Source organism: Myotis myotis, unplaced genomic scaffold (genome assembly GCF_014108235.1).
Source record: "Myotis myotis isolate mMyoMyo1 unplaced genomic scaffold, mMyoMyo1.p scaffold_m19_p_14, whole genome shotgun sequence".
NCBI classification, from domain to species: domain Eukaryota; kingdom Metazoa; phylum Chordata; class Mammalia; order Chiroptera; family Vespertilionidae; genus Myotis; species Myotis myotis.
Window position 1 is genome coordinate 37,190,073 of NW_023416318.1, and position 19,936 is coordinate 37,210,008.

A 19,936-nucleotide genomic window follows, 5' to 3' on the forward strand; every position below is an offset into this window, starting at 1 on the left:
TTGATCTATTCTCATAATTATTAGTTTTTATCCGATCCTTTTTTGTTTTCACCTGACTCTCCCCAATTCCTTATTTCTGGGTGCCTCTTTTCTCTGTCTCAGGAGCAAAGATGAGAATTAATTAAAATAAGGATTCAAACTCTTGAATGCCACAAATAGGAATGAGAGGATAGGGCAATAATAGCAAAGAAAGTGGGAGGAGGGAAACAGCTAAGATAACTGCAATGGTAACAGGAAAGAGGGGAAATAATGGAGGAGGAAAGAAATCACTAGGGAAGTGCAGGCTTAAAATTAGTGCCTTGTAGCCAGGGTACAGGATCCTAGGAACTTAGAATTGGAAAATACCTTAAAGGTCATCTACTCTGCCCTAGCCAGTTTGGCTCAGTGGATAGAGCACTGGCTTAGGGACTGAAGGGTCCCAGGTTCGATTCCGGTTGAGGGCACATGGCCGGGTTGTGGGCTCGATCCACAGTAGGGGGCGTGCAGGAGGCAGCTGATCAATGATTCTCTCTCATTATTGATGTTTCTAGCTCTCTCTTCTCCCTTCCTCCCTGAAATCAATAAAAATATATTTAGAAAACAAACACACAAAAAAGGTCATCTACTCCAATCATCACGAGGTGTTTGAATTCCAGTAAGTGGCTGTCTGGATTCTGATTTATAAAACATTTGGCTTTGGAGAGAAACAGTTTCACTGTCACAGGGATACAAGGGAAGTGGCCAAGGGAAAAGAAAAAAAAAAAAGCCAAGGGAAGTGGTTGATGCTGGGGATTTGTCCACATCCAGCTGGCCTTCACTGTTCAAATTTATGGCTTTGTAAAATTATAAACTGCTACAAGCCAGGGAAACTAATAAATGTTAGCCAAAGCCCCAAATATAACACCCTCAAGTGACAAAAATTGGCTATCTTTGGATTGGGGGCAAGGGTAGGTGAAATATATAGATCCCAGCTCATTTATCTCTATTCAATTGTATCCTGTATTTCTTTATTTTTTAAAATATATTTTATTGATTTTTTACAAAGAGGAAGGGAGAGAGATAGAGAGTAAGAAACATCAATGAGAGAAAAACATTGATCAGCTGCTTCCCGCACACTCCCTACTGGGGATGTGCCCGCAACCAAGGTACGTGCCCTTGACCAGAATCGAACCTGGGACCCTTCAGTCCGCAGGCTGACGCTCTATCCACTGAGCCAAACTGGTTAGGGCTCTTGTATGTCTTTAGACCAAGCATGTCAAACTCAAAAGCTAACATGAGCCAAATAAATGAGGCATGTGGCCCACAGGCCATGAATTTGACATGCTTGCTTTAGACTGACAAGGTGTTTTGAGATCCTGATTCCCTTTCAGTTTCATGTCATCTACAAATCTGATAAGTATAGCTTCTATATCTTTACCTAAATCAACCATTAAAACGATGGCCTGGTCAGGACATGAGAAATGCCTCAAAACCCCTCCAGGCATGTTTACCTTAATTATTTAGCCTCCTTTCACAGGAGTTCTATATACTTAATTGCTTCTGCTTTCAGCTTACAATCTTCCATTTTGTAGAAGAAGTAATTAGCAACAAATTACTAATTTAGAAACTGTCTAAGGAAAGCTTGGTGCCCCCTGGTGGTCGACTTCTTGTATGTGATCCCAAATCATCTATTTAGTCAATTCTGGAAAACTTCCCCCTGACGGAAGTCAGGTTCACAAATCTGCAGTTTGCCAATCCATGCCTGCCTCCTTTCTGAACCTGGAATGATTTCTGCCAATTTCTAGTCCTCGGAAGCTTTTGTGTGTTGTCTCAGATTCCTCAGTGGCCATTAACAGTGCTCAATACTGTATTCTTCAATTTCCTCAGTTCTTGAAATGGAATTCGTTAGGCCAGAAAGCCCAACTAAATTCACTTAGAGCAGCCAGATATTCTCCTGCAATCATTTGGTTCTCTTGGGTTTCAATGTGCTCTTCACAATGTTCATTTCACACTTTTCATTCAAAAGAACAAATTCACTCCTCATCAGAGAGGACAGGCATAACATGGGAAGTCAGAGTTCTGCTGCATCTACATCAGCCATCACACCTCGGGCCCTGGAGAGTAGGCCTGCCATTCTTTGATCTTCTGACACCAAACTCTACACATTGTCCTTAATATTTACTTTGCTTAAGGGTTCAACCTCTTAGCTCATGTGCTTATGAGCTTGCTCTTTCATTCCTTTTTTATACCTTCTATGTATGCCTCTTTACTGTCTAAACTCATTAGCAAAAGTCTTCTCCTACAACATCAATGTTCTTTTTCTTCTTTTCTCCCCTCTCCCAAGACTTCCCCATCTGTCACCTCCAATTCCTCAGTTTTTTACGATCATTCTTTCTCTACATATTAACAAAAGTATGTAGCATACAAAGGACACATGATTTTGCCCACCCTTTCACTTTTCCAAAGTTGAAAACATAGACCTAAACCAATTAACTTAGTTTTATCTCCCTAGATACTGGTAATATTTCGAAATCCTAAAGATACTGCAGTATCTTTTTTCCATTTCCACAATGATGTCCCTGATATTCCAAGCTATGGCTCTTGGGATGAATTCTTCAGACAATTCATGAAAGGACAAGGTATGACGGTTGGTAAAATAATTCTCCTTACTTTGACAGATGATCACATAAATATGAAAATTCAAATGTGTTTTAGGGTAAAGAAAGAAAGGAGATTAAGGCGGATCCAGGAACCAAAAATAACTTTTAAATGAAATGTTATAGCCCCACTAGTTCTGTGTATCAAACAGTACATTACTGTTCTTAAAAATAATGTAGACGATTTATATGTTGACTATGAGTATGAGTGGCCATATAGACATGGGACAAAGAGGCTTAAAACAGAGTCATGTAGAAAAGTGTTTCTAGTTCCTTTCCCTTAAGTTTCTGTCTAACATGATAACAAGCACAAATAGATAAAATCATGACATTGAGTAACCACAACTTATGTATTTATTTACCAGAAAGGAAATGAATTTTTTATTAGACCATGTTGATGTTTTACTCTGGTTATTGATAACTACAATTGTAGAAGTGCCTACTAATGCTCCAGGTATTAAACTAGATGTTATAAATCCATGATTTCATTTCAGACCATAACAACCTATAAGTAAGGCAGTATTGGTCCCATGGCACGAATGAGGAAACGAATCAAAAAAGTTAAATCACTTGCCACTGGCCCTACTGCTTGTAAGTGGCAGTGACTCTGCTTCCACAGGTTAACTACTGCCTTCTTTTAGTAGCGGTTCTGTTGAGTTTTCATAGTGGAGAAGGAAGAACTAATGCCAGGTGAGCCTTGAGGAGAAATCATTGCCAGGTCCCTCTAAGAAGATTGCTTTTAAAGGTGATCACCCAGCAATGCCATGCCATCCCACATGCATGGACGCTGGGTACAGCACTGGCTCCTTAGTAAAGATCAAACATTGGGATTGGGATGTTGGAGAAACACAAAGTGCACAGGAGATGTTTATGAGGCACCATTAAGAAAGCTTTGGTTTGTCTGGTAACTACTCACTAAGACTGGATGGAGGTAGTGAAGGCAAGTCTGAAACATTACCCCATTAATAATACAAGAGAGCATTCAACCATGAGAATCTTTGTTGCCCTATCCATCCTTTTGGCCTAATTATTTGATGGACTATGATGAGATATGGTGGCAATAACTTGGAGGGAGTTTCTGCCTTGTGAACTTAAAAATTCAGCTTAATGGAGGCAGCTCAATACACTGGAAAATGTGTATGATTTGTAATGAGAAGGCCTGGATTAGGATTCACCACCTCTTATTATATATTAGTGATTTATATTAGATAAAATAGCTACCACCTACTTAGCAGTGACTACTTGCCAGGCACTACATGCTATCATTAACACACGTTATTTAACTCTAATTCTCAAAGACCCCTAGATGGATAATACTATTATTATCCCCATTTAATGAAGAAAGAAAGAGAGATATAGAAAGGTCACACAGCTATTAAGTAGCAGATTAATTAATGGCTTCTTTTAGTAGTGGCTCTGTTTTCCAACTGTACGTTTTATGAAGTCTAAACACACACCAAACGATTCTGATAAAAACTTAGTATTCTGGCTTCTAAGACTTAAAATACAAAAATAGTATGTAATGTTTCATAAATAATGTTTATGTCCATTACATGATGAAGTAATACTATTTTGTCGTATACTGGGTTAAATAAAATAAAATGTTAAAATTAATCCCACCTATTCCTTTTTTTTTTTAATGTGGCTAATAGAAAATTTTAAATTACAGGTATAATTTAAATTTTGGACAATACTGACCTAGATAATATCTGTCACATCATTTCTTTCTGGCATTATCTCTGTCAGTTTTCATGTATCAATCACTATTTCTGAATTATTTTATTCACCTAAATATTCATGAATGTCTTGCAGTTTTTATCAAACCATTTTACAACTTGCTTAATTGTGTTGTTATTTATGAAGATAAAATGAACAAATATCTAATAAGACTGGCTATGCCAGTTCTCTTGGAGCAGGGATTTAATATAACTTATAAACATCTTGTTTGAGCTCAATCAAATATAGATAGTTTATATTTTAACCTCCATTATTTTAAATTCCTTAAGATTTTTTTCTTGTGTTTTTAGTTTCTTGGGGAAGCTATTTTGACTTTGCAATTAATTGGAACAAACATCTTGATAATGAAAATGTTAAGTTCATATTATATGAGGACCTGAAAGAGGTGAGATTATGATTATTGATATTCTACAGCAAGATTTATTATAAACTACAACATGGAACACTTATATATAATGTCTGGATGTATGAACACATATTGTATTCAATGAAAAAGAAAGAAGAATATTCAGATGTGTGTATACTGTTAGGGAAAACAAACAACGCATAAGTGCTTAGGTTGACTATTTAATATAAATAAAATAATGCTTAGCAATTTATAACTAACAGTTGCTGCTTTATTTTCCTTTTATGATAGATGGTCCAAATTAGGAATGAGAAAAGCAATAGGTAGGTCTTAACTGAGATTTAATTGAACATGCATTCGACTTTGGATTTATGTTTTCCATGTAATTTTCAATTGTTTATTCACAAACAGTGAGTGATTGCTCAGCATGGTTCTAGGCCCTTGGGATACATCAGTGAGCAGACCAGACACATTTCCCTGCCCTGGAGAAGCTGACATTCTCCCTAGAGAAGGCAAGAAGACAGAGTGATAAATAATAAACAATAAAAATAAAAATGTGTATGATAGTGAGAAAAAGGAAATGGCATAGCTGACTAAGAAAACACTGGGAATGCCTGAGGATAGGGGATGGGGACGCTAGACAAATCCCAGGATAAAATAGGATGGTCAGGGGAAACCTCATGGAGAGGATGGGATTTAAGCAAAGATCTGAAGGAAGTGAAGGAGTGAGCCATGTGGGTAACTGGGCCCAGAGCTTCCCAGGCAGAGAGAATCAACTGAAGCAAAGGCCCCGAGGGAGGAGCTCCTGTATGATGAAGGGACGGGAAGCAAGCAGATGTGCCTGGGTCAGTAGAGGTGAACAAGGGGGCACTAACCAGTGAGAACACCACCCATGTTGGGTGGAGTGTGAGGAATGGCCTGGCAGTTCATTGAAATGACTTCGGCTTTCACTCTGCGTGAAACAGAAAGCCACTGTAGGATTCCAGCAGACATGTGATAGAAGTTGACATGTTTTGTTTTTTTTTGGTATTTATTTTATTGATTTTTTACAGAAAGGAAGGGAGAGGGATAGAGAGTGAGAAACATCGATGAGAGAGAAACATGGATCAGCTGCCTCTTGCACACCCCCTACTGGGGATGTGCCCGCAACCAAGGTGCATGCCCTGACCAGAATCAAACCTGGGACCCTTGCGACCGCGGGCTGATGCTCTATCCACTGAGCCAAACCAGTCAGGGCGAAGTTGACATGTTTTTAATAGGATCACTCTGGCTGGTGTGTGAGAACAGACTGGAGAGGAACAAAGTACAGGGAAAACTAGGAGGCGGCTCCTGTAGGAAGGAATCCAGCCAAGGGAAGATGGTGGCTCAGGCCAGAAGCAGCAGTGGAGGTGATGAGAAGCGGTTTACTTATAGCTTTATTCGAAGAGAAGCATCAGCCCTGGCCGGTGTGGCTCAGTGGATAGAGCATTGGTCTGCGGACTGAAGGGTCCCAGGTTCCATTCCGGTCAAGGGCATGTACCTCGGTTGCAGGCTCCTTCCTGGCCAAAGCCCTGGTTGGACGTGTGCAGGAGGCAGCCAATCGATGTGTTTCTCTCACATTGATGTTTCTCTCTGTATTTCCCTCTCTTTTCCATTCTCCCTAAAAATCAATGGAAAAATATCCTTGGGTAAGGATTAACAACAATAAAATTTAAAAAAAAGACTATCATCGTAGATAAAATTCTAACATATTAATTAATACTTACTATCATTATTTATATCCTAAGTAGTGGAATAGGAATTCTAAATTAAAACCGTAAAGTAAAACCAATACAGAATATCTTCTAAGGATATCTCGACTATTTATACAGAGGTATCAAATTAAATCTAAGTAGAAAGATAGACAGTTGAGTTAAACAGGCTTAATGAATCCATTCTGTCTAAGAAACCTGTCTTTGTTCACAGCACGATTCCCATAGAAAGTTGGTTATCCTTTACATTTTTGTTTTTAGAATCTGGCCACTGGAATAAGACAAATTGCCGAGTTCTTTGGATTCTCTCTCACTGGGGAGCAGATTCAAACTATCTCCGCTCAGAGTACCTTCCAGGCAATGCGAGCAAAGGCCCAGCAAACACACGGGGCTGTTGGCCCGTTCCTGTTCCGCAAAGGTAAAGTGGCATTGGTTTCTAGGACATCTGTCCATTTGTACGTAACAGACGATCCCTGTGACTTGATCTTAAATGAGATAGGTTTTTCTCTTCCTCCCAGCAAGAAGGCTGGAGACAGTTCAGAGCTGGAACTGGAGGTTCCGCAGTATCTCTTAGATACTGCGTTCCTTCCACCTTTCTGCTCGTCACCTTGTGTGATGACAAGGGAGCAACGAGAGCTCCGCCATTACATTAAAATTAAAGGATTATTTTTATTAAAATGAAAAGGGAAAGGCAAGAGACAAGAGTCATGTGTATCAGCTCAGTGAGACCCCTTTTAAGAGCTTTGCTGGAAGCCTCACTCAGTGACTTACACTTGTTTAGGGAGAAAGGAAGGGAGAGGGAGAGAAACATTGATTGGCTGCCTCCTGCAGGGATCAAACTGCTGATGATCAAACAATTGAACCAAACTGGTCAGGGAAACTTCCTTTATTTTTAAAAGCAAATATGAAAAACATATCCTAATCCCAGGCAAATAATCACTCTTTGCAAATTTTCAGTATCTGAGGTCTTAACCAAAACTTGCTGTAAAATGTTAACTTCTCAAGGATATTTAAGCTATTTAAAATACTTTAGAGAGGAAAAAACTGGCTCTCAAGAAACTAGAATTTTAGGTTCTGAGTGCTGGGAGAGAGATGGAGATGGGAGATCATTGAGGCCAAGAAAGCAAGTCACCGCCCTGGTCAGTGTTGCTCAGTGGTTAAAGTGTCAGCCATGCAGGGAAGGGTTTCAGGTTTGATTTCTAATCAAGGGCACATACCTGGGTTGCAGGTTCATTCCAGGCTCTAGTTGGGGGGCCTGCAGGAGACAACCAATCAAGATGTCTCTCTTACATTGATGTTTCTCTCTCTCTCCCACCCCCTCAACTTCCCCCCCTCCCCACTTCCACTCTTTCATTCTATCTAAAAGCAATGGAAAAAATATCCTCAGGTGAAGATTTAAAAAAAAGAGCATGTCACCTACTATATCACAGATGGAGAAGTCCCAATGTATACTGTTAATTTTACAAAAGGAATTACATTTATTTTGTTTTTTAAAATCTATATAATAAAAGCCTAAGCGACCATTATGGTGGAACGACCAAAACAACTGGTCGCTATGATGTTCACTGACCACCAGGGGGCAGATGCTCAACACAGGAGCTGTGCCCTGGTGGTTAGTGCACTCCCACAGGGGGAGAGCCGCTCAGCCAGAAGCCGGGCTCATAGCTGGCAAGTGCAGCGGTGGTGGCTGGAGCCTTTCCTGCCTCTGCAGCAGCGCTAAGGAGCAGCCAGCCAAGTGGTAAGGAGCAAGGGATCCCACACTGTGAGAAGGCGCAGGCCAGGCTGAGGGACCTCCCCTCAGTGCATGAATTTCATGCACCAGGCCTCTAGTATATATATTTTATTGATTTCAGAGAGAAAGGAGGGAGAGGGAGAGGGAGAGTGATAAAAACATCAATAATGAGAGAGTCATTGATCGGCTGCCTCCGGCACACCCCCTACTGGGGATTGAGCCTGCAACCCAAGCATGTGCCCTTGACTGGAATTGAACCTGAGACCTTCCAGTCCACAGGCTGACACTCTATCCACTGACCCAAACCAGCTAGGGCTACATTTGTTTTGAAGACTAATTTTTTTCATGTGTTCATTTTCACATTTCAAAGTGAAACACTACAATGAAAAATGGTAAAATAAAAAATATTCTAACAGGCGTCTGTGTCTACTTTTTTGTGTGTGTGCTGTAGGTGAAGTTGGTGATTGGAAAAATCTGTTCAATGCAACTCAGAACCAGGAAATGGATGAAAAATTCCAAGAGTGCTTAGCAGGCACTGTCCTAGGAGCAAAGTTGAAGTATGAATTGTATTGCCAAGCTTGATTCTGGTCAGTTCATCCAGCCTGGGTGTTTTATTTTCTTTAATAATAACTGAATTTAAATAATTACATAATAAATTGATCCAATAATCAAATAATTACAAATAACATGTAGAGATAAACAACACAAAGTTAACAATAATGATAACACCTGAAGCTTTTCAGCAAAAACTTAAGTTTATTCACTTTTTGAGAAAAGGCCACTTAGCTAAAGGAGGGATATTAAATAAATGTATCTAATATGCCTGGCTGGTGTGGCTTAGTAGATTGAGCATTGTCCCATGGACCAAGAGGTTTGATTCCCAGTCAGGGCACATGCCTGGGTTGCGGGCTCGATCCTCTGACGTGCAGGAGACAGCCAATCAATGTTTCTCTCTTGTTGATGTTTCTCTGTCTCTCTTTCTCCTTCTCCCTTCCCCTCTGAAATCAATAAAAATTTTTTTTAAATGTATCTAACATGAAAATAAAATAAAGACCTTTTATATATTAAAAACTGGGAGAAATAGTCCCTAACGTATGTGCACTACAAGGAATATTCAACGAACTGGTATAGGTAAAAGGAACACAATACCAATTGGAAATTTCAATCTACACAAGGAATAAAGAGCACCAGAAATGGTACATATGTGAGTATATATAAGAGCCATTTGCCAGATAGCCTCAGGCAAAGGCTAGATTAGCACCTCCCTAGAGGACAGAAGTTTTCCCACTGCAGACACAGCTGATTCTCACAGCCAGTTGGCCTGGAGGTCAAATCCCCCTAGTATTAACTACAACAATCAAGGCTTAACTACAACAAGACTGCACACAAAGACCACTAGGGGGTGCACCAAGAAAGCATAAAAAATGCGGAGACAAAGAAACAGGACAAAACTGTCAATGGAGGATATTGAGTTCAGAACCACACTTTTAAGGTCTCTCAAGAACTGTCTAGAAGCCGCCGATAAAGTTATTGAGAGCTACAAGAAATCTAATGAGACCCTCGATGTTATGATAAAGAACCAACTAGAAATTAAGCATACACGGACTGAAATACAGACTCACAACAGCAGACCAGAGGAGCGCAAGAATCAAGGCAAAGATGTGAAATGCGAAGAAGCAAAAAACACCCAACCAGAAAAGCAAAATGAAAAAAGAATCCGAAAATACGAAGATAGTGTAAGGAGCCTCTGGGACAGCTTCAAGCGTACCAACATCAGAATTATAGGGGTGCCAGAAGATGAGAGAGAGCAAGATATTGAAAACCTAATAGAAATAATGACAGAAAACTTCCCCTACCTGATGAAAGAAATAGACTTACAAGTCCAGGAAGCGCAGAGAACCCCAAACAAAAGGAATCCAAAGAGGACCACACCAAGACACATCATAATTAAAATGCCAAGAGCAAAAGACAAAGAGAGAATCTTAAAAGCAGCAAGAGAAAGAAACTCAGTTACCTACAAGGGAATACCCATACGACTGTCAGCTGATTTCTCAACAGAAACTTTGCAGGCCAGAAGGGAGTGGCAAGAAATATTCAAAGTGATGAATGCCAAGAACCTACAACCAAGATTACTTTATCCAGCAAAGCTATCATTCAGAACTGAAGGTCAGATAAAGAGCTTCACAGATAAGGAAAAGCTAAAGGAGTTCATCACCACCAAACCAGTATTATATGAAATGCTGAAAGGTATCCTTTAAGAAGAGGAAGAAGAAGAAAAAGGTAAAGATACTAATTATGAACAACAAATATGCATCTGTCAACAAGTGAATCTAAGAATCAAGTGAATAAGTAATCTGATGAACAGAATGAACTGGTGATTATAATAGAATCAGGGACATAGAAAGGGAATGGACTCATTGGGGGGGAAAGGGGTGTGGGAGATGCGGGAAGAGACTGGACAAAAATTGTGCACCTATGGATGAGGACAGTGGGGGGGGGTAAGGGCAGAGGGTGGGGTGGGAACTGGGTAGAGGGGAGCTATGGGAGGGAAAAAAGAGGAACAAATGTAATAATCTGAACAATAAAGATTTAATAAAATAAAATAGAAAAAAAGACACACAAAAAAATTCCCAGTCATGGCACATGTCCAGGTTGTGGGCTTGGTCCCTAATGGGGGACATGCTGGAGGCAGCCAGTCAATGATTCTCTCTCATCATTGATGTTTCTGTCTCTCCTTCTCCCTTCCTCTCTGAAATAAAAAAAATATATATTTAAAAAATTTTTTTCCCAAAAGACCACCAAAAAAACCCTCCCAAACTATTAGAACCCAGGACTCTTCAGTCCTCAGGCCGATGCTCTATCCACTGAGCCAAACCCGTCAGGACTTCCCTTATTTTCTTGAGGACTTGATGGCATCATGTACCTGCAATATCCAGATGCAGTTTCAAGTTCCTGTTTGAGGAATGATATGTCCTCCAGTGGGAACAGAGCCGATGATGTCATAGGAGCAGGAAGCACTGATTTTGAAAGTGTGTGGTAAGGCTTACCTGTGGGAGACAACACTTTCAGTTTCCCTTCTACTGTTTCCTGGTTTCATGCAACTTGGTTTGGAGCATATATTGCACTTGAAGGACAGTACACGCAGCTTGCTGAGTGTTGTCTCCTACCTGGGTCTGTACCTGAGTCTTCACTGCTCCAGCCCACTGTCCTATAAGGCCAACTTTTGGGCAACGAGGTTCATAATAAAACCATTGAATCCTATGGTAGTCAGTGTACTGCCTCACTTCTTATTCTGTAGAATGGATTCCTTAGTGAGAGATACCATGATGGTGAACAAGGTATTCAGAATGTCCAACAATGATGGTGCTGGCAGAATCATCCATTCCTGCTGCACATCCTCTTCATTCATTCTGAATGAGCACTTGGGGGGAGCGGGCTGACTTCTACAGAAGTCCTCTTGCCCACCTGCTTCTCAAAAGCCTCCTCAGGAGTGGGCGCCTGTGATGAACACTCACAAGGGAACACGGTACGTTTGAACCCTGTGCCCAGAGCTACCGGGAAAATGTAATTCATAGCCATTGATAGCTGTCATAAGGTGGGATGTAGAAGAGAAGTGGAAAAGGTCTCCTGGAGCCAAGGCCCAATTGTTAACGTGCACTTGAGGTCCATCTTGGGACCACCTCTCTCCTTTCCCCTGGCTGAGATGTTGATGGGAGACTCCTGATTCTACTTCTAGCTCCCTTGCCTACCAGCTGTGGTGACGTAACTTCTGTCTCAAACCCCAGTTTTCTCGTCTGTTAAATGGTGGTAGTAATGGCACCTACCTTACCCTATTGTTGTGGGGTAAGTCCTCAGCATTCTTCAATCCACGTGTCCATGGACAGTTACAATTGGTTCCCAATGGCCAGGCCTTAGGATCACTCTGGGAGTGTGTCATAGTCCGTTAGGTGAGTAGGAGTTCTTATAAAGTGAGGATAACCGGTAAGGGCTTTGGTGATACACTCCATGAGGTCCCGCGGGGAGCGGGTGGCTCTCCGAACTGCCGAACTGGCTGGTGCTGGGCACAGCGGCTGGCAGGAAGCACCTGTTGAACGAACGGATGGACGGTGCAAACGTAAGATGATGATGCCCCCAGGCCTCGTCCTTCCGGCCTCGTAAATGGCACTGTAACTGTGGAAAGGGAAGGGGTGCTTTGGTGTGGGGCCTGTTCTGGCATTGAGTGCAGCCTGGGCCGCTTACCAGCCCCAGACTCTGGGCGAGTCAATTCACTGTTCCTTCTGTAAATGGAGCCGATAACTTCCACCCCCACCCTGAGCCCACCGTGGGAAGAGGAAAGGAGATGGTCTAAGCCTGGGCGCCCGGAGCCCGCGGCCAGCTGCCCACCGCCCGCGGAGTCTGACCTGCACGGGGTCCCGGACTCGCCCAGGGGCCGGGGTGGGGCCGCCGGGGCCGGGACACGCCCAGGCGCAAAAGTGGCGGCTGAGCGCCGGCCGCCCCGCGGGGCCTTCCGCGCGGGCTCGCGTCCCAGGCGCGTTTCCCGCGGTCCCGGAGCCGCAGATGACCTGTGCGGGAGCGGGCGGCCGGGAGGCGGAGTCCGCGGGGAAAACGAAACTGAGAGGAAGCAGCCCAGACCCGGCGGGGCTTCGCGGACAGCGGCGGCGCCTGGTGAGCGGGGCGGTCGGCGCGGGCGGGGGGCGCCCAGGAGCGGCGAAGGGCTCGGAGCGCGGGCGGCAGATGCGAGGGGCTCTCAGGTGCGGGGAGAGGCAGATGCGGGGGCGCCCAGGAGCGGCGAAGGGCTCGGAGCGCGGGCGGCAGATGCGAGGGGCTCTCAGGTGCGGGGAGAGGCAGATGCGGGGGCGCCCAGGAGCGGCGAAGGGCTCGGAGCGCGGGCGGCAGATGCGAGGGGCTCTCAGGTGCGGGGAGAGGCAGATGCGGGGGCGCCCAGGAGCGGCGAGCGGCCCGGAGCGCGGGCGGCAGATGCGGGGGCGCCCAGGCGGCGAAGGGCTCGGAGCGCGGGAGGTGCCCCGGCGCGCGCAGCCCGCGTCCCCAGCCCGGTGGTGAGGCAGGTGAGCGGCCCTGGAGCCCTGACCCCGCCTTTCCGGAGGCCCTGGGCCCTGACCCAGGCCCGCAGTGGGGGTGCGGGACCCCTCCGGGACACGTGCAGCGTGCTGGGAACGGGAAGTCATTATCTGCTGGTGAACTTTTTATTAGAGCAAGTGAGGCACAGCCCAGGCCGCGGAGTGGGGGCGCGGGGGGAGTGAGGGGGAGGGGCGGGGCAGCTAGTGGAAGCCGGTAAGTCTTACGACTTGACTGAGCGATGGGCAGTATGGGGGCTGCAGGACCCAAACAGCGGTTCAGTCATCCCTGGCCCACAATCTCTGTTACAACTGGTTCCCAATGGCCCGGCCTTAGCCACCCCCCCTCCCCCACAACTGCACCCCCACCTCCCACCCTATACCCCTCTGCCCTCTCTTCTCAACCCTGCATGTGGGCCCTGGCCCCCTCCAGGCTGACCACATTGCTGCTGCTGGACACAGCCGGACACCCAGCCTGCCTCTGGGTCTATGCACTTATGTGTCTTCCGGAAAGTTCTCTCACCCCACCCCCATACCAGCCCAGGCCAGTGCCTCTCCTTCCCCATTTGTTGCATGCTACTGTGTCAGAGCAGCCTCCCTGAGCAACCTGCGTGTAAAACGGACCCCACCCTCCCTTTGCTGTTACTCTGCTTCAGTTTTCAACATAGGCCTTACCACCTTGTGACCTTTTCTGTGGATTTGTCTGTGTTCCTCCACTAGTGAGCCCACCGGAGCAGGGTTTTGTTCGCTGGTGTAATTCAGCACTTACTAGATAATAGGTGCTCTTAAAATAGTTGTCTAATGAATGGCTTTTTAAAAGTTGTCTTTTGAATCCCACAACAATGAGGTTTTCTATTGCCTGTGATTCCTTTTTTTTTTTTTTTTTAAATATATTTTATTGATTTTTTACAGAGAGGAAGGGAGAGAGATAGACAGTTAGAAACATCGATGAGAGAGAAACATCGATCAGCTGCCTCCTACACATCTCCCACTGGGGATATGCCCGCAACCCAGGTACATGCCCTTGACCGGAATCGAACCTGGGACCTTTCAGTCCACAGGCCGACGCTCTATCCACTGAGCCAAACCGGTTTCGGCCTGTGATTCCTTTAGTACTAAAAATGCCCTGCCAGATAGAAGCTAAAAGGTACACACTCTCTGTCACTTAGAAACTTAAAATCTTGTGCTATTTTCTTCAGTTTGCTTATGTGAACCTGGAGATCCCTAACACCCGGCCTGTAGTGTGTTCATTTAATTCACACACATACTCCTTGGATGCGTGTGGCTCGCAACCATTGTGCAGGCCCTGGAGGGGGCTGGCCCACAGGCGCTCACCGTCTGCCCTACGACCAGGCACAGCCAAAGCTGCTCTGGGTATGAGGAAGACGGGCATGTAACACTTGTTAGTGATCTCTTAGGAAAATGGTCACATAGTATTAAAACAAGATTCATTAAAAATAGTTAAAAAGAAACCTGCTGGGGCTACCCCCCCCAAACTTGTAAGTACTTTTTCAAACATGTCAGTTCAGCACCCTATAAGTTTGTACATAGATTTCACTTAAATTCAAACTGGCTTGTCATTCTGATGAGGAGCAGTTACTTCGAGATAAAAGTACTGAGGATTTAAAGCATTTGTTAGGACTTTGGGTTAGGTAGTTGATAAGGACTCTTCCATACTGCTGTTCTGAGACCTCTGACCCCCTCCAACTTGAGGTGTGGTCTCATGGTTCTGACTAAACTAAATGACACTTGCGTTCCTGAAAATAATGGTACATGTGCATATTCTTATTCTGAAACCTTGGGCCAGGTGTCTGTGGTATTCAGAGACTGCAGGTTTTAGAAAGGCGGTGCCGCATAAACCCTGTCTATTTTGTAATGCTCTCAGCAGGATTTGGGGTTAGCACTTATAATACAGGGTATTTCTGCAGTCAAATGATAAATAGGCAACAAAGTATGATAAAGACTAAGTAGCTCGTGTCAGTTTAGGTCTAGGGCTAGGCAGAGGGGTACAAATATACCAACAATAAAACAAATGAAGACACAATAAATCTCAGTTTTCATTTCTTTTTTTTTTTTTTTTTTTTTTTTTTGGCGGGGTGGGGGGGGGACGGGCGGGGAATACAGACCAGAAGCACCATCTATTGAGGACCACAGGTGTGGGGGACTCTGCCCGATGCTTTTCATCCGAATTACTCTTCAGAGCAACCTGTGTTTCCAGGCCATGACTCAGAGGTTCAGAGGTGTCTAGCCCAGATCTCGGTGCCTCTGAAGCCTGACTCCACCGCACTAAGCAGTCATGTGAAGGCATTGTCTTTGCTCAGATCTAGGAACTTCCAGCACCCTGCTTCCAGCCGGCACCATAGCTCACCCATACCAGCACAGCAGCCTCTACTGGGTCTCCCGACTTCTACTCATGCTCCTCTCCCGTTTCCATACCCAGCTCCCATACTCTGTTCTCTACATAGCATCAAAGTGCTCATTTAAAACACAAATCCAATCACATCACCCCTCTGCTTAGAACCCTCCCTTAGCTTCCTATTATCATCAAAACAACATCCACAGCCCTGACCATGGCCTACAAGGGCTGTGTGCTGTGACGCCTGCCCACCTCTCCCTCATTTCTTACCCTTATCCCTCCTTCACTGTGCAGCAGTCCTCTTGGCCTTTTTGTTATCCCTCCAGTTTGTGCTGTTTCGTGCTCAGAGTTTCCTCCCCCATATCTTGGTATCTTTCTCATCATTTAGACTTGATTTGACTATTGTCTTTCCTGACTACTGTATCTAAAACCACCTCCCTCACATTTCTTCCCCCACCTACCAATTCACCCTCTATTCTGTTCCCCTCATTAATTCTATCACAGCACTTCCAGCCATCTACTCATCATGAAATCCACTCTTGTTATTTGTTTCTGCACGTGGTCATTTTCTTTCTTCCTTCAGTGGAATGCAGGTGGGGACTTGCTCTCTATTCTTCATCCTGTGCACTCAGTGTCAGCACAGTGCTTGACATTTGATAAATGTTTACTGAATGAATGAGGAAAGGATGCCCTAGAACAGCTGGTGAAGAAAAGGAAGAACATGAGGAGGTTTAAAGTGAAGTATTTAAATTTTTTACATGTTTTTATTTATGTTAGAGAGAGAAAGGGAGAGGGAGAGGAAGAGGGATAGAAACATCAACGTGAGAGAGAAAGATGGACCGACTGCCTCCTGCAAGTCCCCTGGGCATGTGCCCTGACCATGTGCCCTGACCAGGACTGTGCTTAATACCTGAGAATGGTACACGTAAAACTGGTTAAAAGGGTAAATTTCGTGTTATGTGTATTTTACTACAATGAAAATAAAAGTTAAAAACAAAATCACAGTGGCTTGCAGGGTAGAGAAGGAATTTCAGTGGCTAAGAGGAACTGGTTCTGAGGTCCTGGCAGCAGTCCAGGAGTAAGATGGTGGCTTGAACCAGAACAGTGGCTATGATATCATCGAGAAGTAGAAGGATTTGTGGGTCAGGACTTTGTTATGGATAAGAAAGTAGGGAAAGGAAATGTCAGCGATGCCTCCCAGATTCATGGCTTTCAGACATAGTGGAGTAATTTTTTGAGACAGGAAATTCCAAACCAGCTTAAGGGAAGATCGTATGTGCAGTTTTGGACCTTTTTGTTTAAAATTCTTTCATTCAAGTGGAGATGTTGGCTAGAGAGAGATGAAACTCAGAGAGAGGTTTATAAGTGATGTGTAAATTTTAGAGTTAATGACAAACAGATTATCATGGAAATCATGGACATGAAAGAAATCACCTTGAGGAGAAAGTAGAGAGTAAAGAGAATAGGGTCTTTGGACCAAGCCTTGGGGGAAGACCAGCCTATAGAGCCCATGAAGACCAAGAAGTGTTAGGAAGAAAGCTTGACCTTGAAGAAGAAAAATCAAAAGAGCTTTCCAACAAGAAATGAGAGATCCACAAGATCAGCTTCCTGTCTCTGCCGATTTACCTATTCTGGATGTTTCATATAAATGAAGTCATACAATAGGTGGCCTTTTGTGTCTTCAAGGTTTATCCATGTTGTAGCATGTTTCTACACTTCATTTCTTTTTATGATTGAATAAGTTTCCATGTGTGAATATGCCAAATTTTGTTAAGAATTCATCAGTTGATGGACATTTGGTTTGTTTTCACTTTTTGGCTATCATCAGCAGTGCTACTATGAACATTCCTATATAAGTGTTTGTTTGAAAACCTGTTTTTCAGTTCTTTGGGTATAGGCCTAGGAGTGGAATTGCTGGGTCTAACTTTAACTTTTTGAGGAAATAGCAATTCTTTTCCATACAAGCTGCACGGTTTTGCACTCCCACCAGCAACATAGGAAGGTTCTGATTTCTCTACATCCTCATCAACACTTATTTTCTGTATCATTATTACTAGTATTGTCATTCTGGTGGGTATGAAGTGGAACCCAGTTGTGTTTTGATTTGCATTTCTCCAATGACTAATGATGTTGAGCATCTTTTTATGTGCTTGTTGGCATCTATAAATCTTCTTTAGAGAAATGTCTGTTCCAGTCCTGTGCTTACTTTTTAATTGGGTTGTCATTTTGTTAAGTTATGAGTTCTTTATATATTTTGGATACTAGACCCATATCACATATATGATTTATAAATATCCCATTCTGTAGATTGTCTTTTTATTTTTGTCAGAGTGTCCTTTGAGACACAATTTTTTATTTTATTTTTTTATTTTGAGGAAGCCTAATTTACCTGGTTTTCTTTTCTTGCTTGTGCTTTTGTTATCACCGCAAAGATTCTATTCAAAAATCCAAGGTTAGGAAGATTTGCCCTTATGTTTTCTTCTAAGAATTTTATAGTTTCGGCTCTTATACTTAGGTTCTACATCCTTTTGATTTTGTTCTTTGTTAAAATCATTGCTACTGGATTAGCTCAGTGCGGCCCATAAATTGGGGTCTTAATTTACTTAGGTAAATTGTCCTCACATTGGTTTCTGCAAATTTCAAAGGGAGAATTTTTGGGATTTCATAGGAGAATCTATTCCCATATAGAATCCTTTATGGTTCCATAAACATCACTTTATTTTTATTTTTTAAATATATTTTTATTGATTTCAGAGAGGGAGGAGAGAGAATCATTGATTGGCTGCCTCCTGCATGCCCCACCCTGGGATTGAGCCTGCAAACCAGGCACACACCCGACTGGAATCGGACCCGTGACCTCCTGGTTCACAGTTTGACGCTCAACCACTGAGCCACACCAGCTGGACCATAAACATCACTTTATATGTAAAACACCTCTAAAACAACAACAAAACAGCAAACATATATAACAATATATATATAACACCTCAACCTTTTTCTTCTAACATTAAGAATTCTAATTGCACTTGTATAGCCTTTTTACCTTCTCAAGCAGGTAGACGAACTTGCACTTGACACTCAATGGTAGTAGAGAGCAGAGTTAAAGAGACAGGCTCCTTCCTTTTATTGGCCAATTGAGTTTTGAAAGTAGAAAATTTTTGAGAAATTCACTTGATTTTGCAGTCCTGAGAGAGAATAAAAGATTTTTACAGAAAGTTTTCTTTGGATTTATGTCTGACTGAGATGAGTCATATATAGTAAATTCTTACTCCATTTTGTTTTCTCAACTAGATTTGGAAAATCCGATTAAATATGTTCTGTGGGTATCACTTCTTTCAAACATTACTTGTATTGTAGGTCAGTGGAAGAAGAAATGGCCGATGATCTTTCAGTAGGTTTCTACATAGGAGAACTTAATAAATACTGTCAGAAGAACAACATAGATGTTAACTATCGTGAAGTGTCTAAGACAGAACCTCCACATGACTTAAGGTAAGATGCTATTTAGGAAAAGGATATATACCTATAAAATATAAACTAGCGGAATGAAACTCTGGCATAATTTTGAGGTCAATATTTAGAGTAAAGTTGCCACAGACTTCTGTAAGAGAGTCCTCTTGGTATGAAATTGTAACTTTGGAGGACTCTGGAGAAAAGAAGAGGGTATAAGCTTTCCCATGCTTCAAGATGATGTGTTATTATGCTGTTTGGAGGTCACTGCTTAAATATTGAACATAGGTCAAAACCTTCAAAGGTAGACATAAGAGGGAGTGGTGGTTGGATACTTGTCTCTTGATAATGCATGAGTTTCATAATGTTTTATGAATATTTTCTTTGTAATCAGGTTTAAAATTCAAGTTATATTAGATGGGAGAGAATTTCCAGAAGCTAAAGGCAAATCAAAGAAGGAAGCAAAAAATGCTGCAGCGAAATTAACTCTTGAAATACTTAAAGAAGAACGGGTGAGTTATTGCCTTTTTCCCCTAGTGAAAAGGGACTCACAATATAGTTTATATTTTTCTCTGTGAGAAAATACCGACATAAAAAAAAAATTCATTGGCAAGTTCCCTTACATTCACAAGTTCAGTTCAGTGTTTTCCCTGTCTCCATTTCTGTAGAACCTGAAAGAAAGGTACACCTAGGCCCCAGCTGGTTTGGTTCAGTGGATAGCGCATTGGCCTGCGGACTGAAGGGTCCCGGGATGGATTCCAGTCAAGGGCACATGCCCAATTGCGGGCTCGACCCCAGTAGGGGTTGTGCAGGAGGCAGCCAATCAATGATTCTCTCTCATCATTGATGTTTCTCTCTCTCTCCCTCTCCCTTCCTATCTGAAATCAATAAAAAT

At 43.0% G+C, this 19,936-nt stretch overlaps 4 protein-coding genes across 5 annotated transcripts in view; 2 read left to right on the forward strand and 2 right to left on the reverse strand.

Annotated features, from left to right (window-relative positions):
• The window catches only part of SULT6B1 (sulfotransferase family 6B member 1), a 12,206-nt gene extending 3,330 nt beyond the window's left edge, over positions 1-8,876 (forward strand). Inside the window, exons 4-7 of the mRNA XM_036334845.1 lie at positions 2,471-2,597; positions 4,643-4,737; positions 6,690-6,846; positions 8,612-8,876. Coding sequence (XP_036190738.1) covers positions 2,471-2,597; positions 4,643-4,737; positions 6,690-6,846; positions 8,612-8,742 — 510 coding nt within the window. The 3' untranslated portion in view covers positions 8,743-8,876. The remainder of the gene's footprint in view (positions 1-2,470; positions 2,598-4,642; positions 4,738-6,689; positions 6,847-8,611) is intronic.
• The window catches only part of CEBPZOS (CEBPZ opposite strand), a 27,925-nt gene extending 16,535 nt beyond the window's left edge, over positions 1-11,390 (reverse strand). Inside the window, 2 exon segments of the mRNA XM_036334847.1 lie at positions 11,084-11,208; positions 11,210-11,390. Of these exon segments, the coding sequence (XP_036190740.1) occupies positions 11,084-11,208; positions 11,210-11,257 (173 nt within the window). The 5' untranslated portion in view covers positions 11,258-11,390.
• On the reverse strand, positions 11,083-13,368 carry LOC118669101 (translation initiation factor IF-2-like). Of its 2 annotated transcripts, XR_004971881.1 has the most exons (3): positions 12,561-13,368; positions 11,985-12,244; positions 11,083-11,207 (listed from the first exon to the last, which is right to left on the reverse strand). XR_004971881.1 is itself a non-coding variant. In XM_036334844.1 (2 exons), the coding sequence occupies exons 1-2, from the start codon at positions 13,344-13,346 to the stop codon at positions 12,122-12,124; spliced, it is 909 nt and encodes a 302-aa protein (XP_036190737.1). In that variant the 5' UTR covers positions 13,347-13,368; the 3' UTR covers positions 11,512-12,121. The 2 variants fall into 2 exon arrangements, 1 of the variants encoding a protein (XP_036190737.1); XM_036334844.1 differs by lacking the exon at positions 11,083-11,207 and having other exon boundaries at positions 11,512-12,244.
• The window catches only part of EIF2AK2 (eukaryotic translation initiation factor 2 alpha kinase 2), a 178,259-nt gene continuing 171,010 nt past the window's right edge, over positions 12,688-19,936 (forward strand). The window contains exons 1-3 of the mRNA XM_036335545.1: positions 12,688-12,825; positions 18,949-19,083; positions 19,436-19,553. Of these exons, the coding sequence (XP_036191438.1) occupies positions 18,965-19,083; positions 19,436-19,553 (237 nt within the window). The 5' untranslated portion in view covers positions 12,688-12,825; positions 18,949-18,964. The remainder of the gene's footprint in view (positions 12,826-18,948; positions 19,084-19,435; positions 19,554-19,936) is intronic.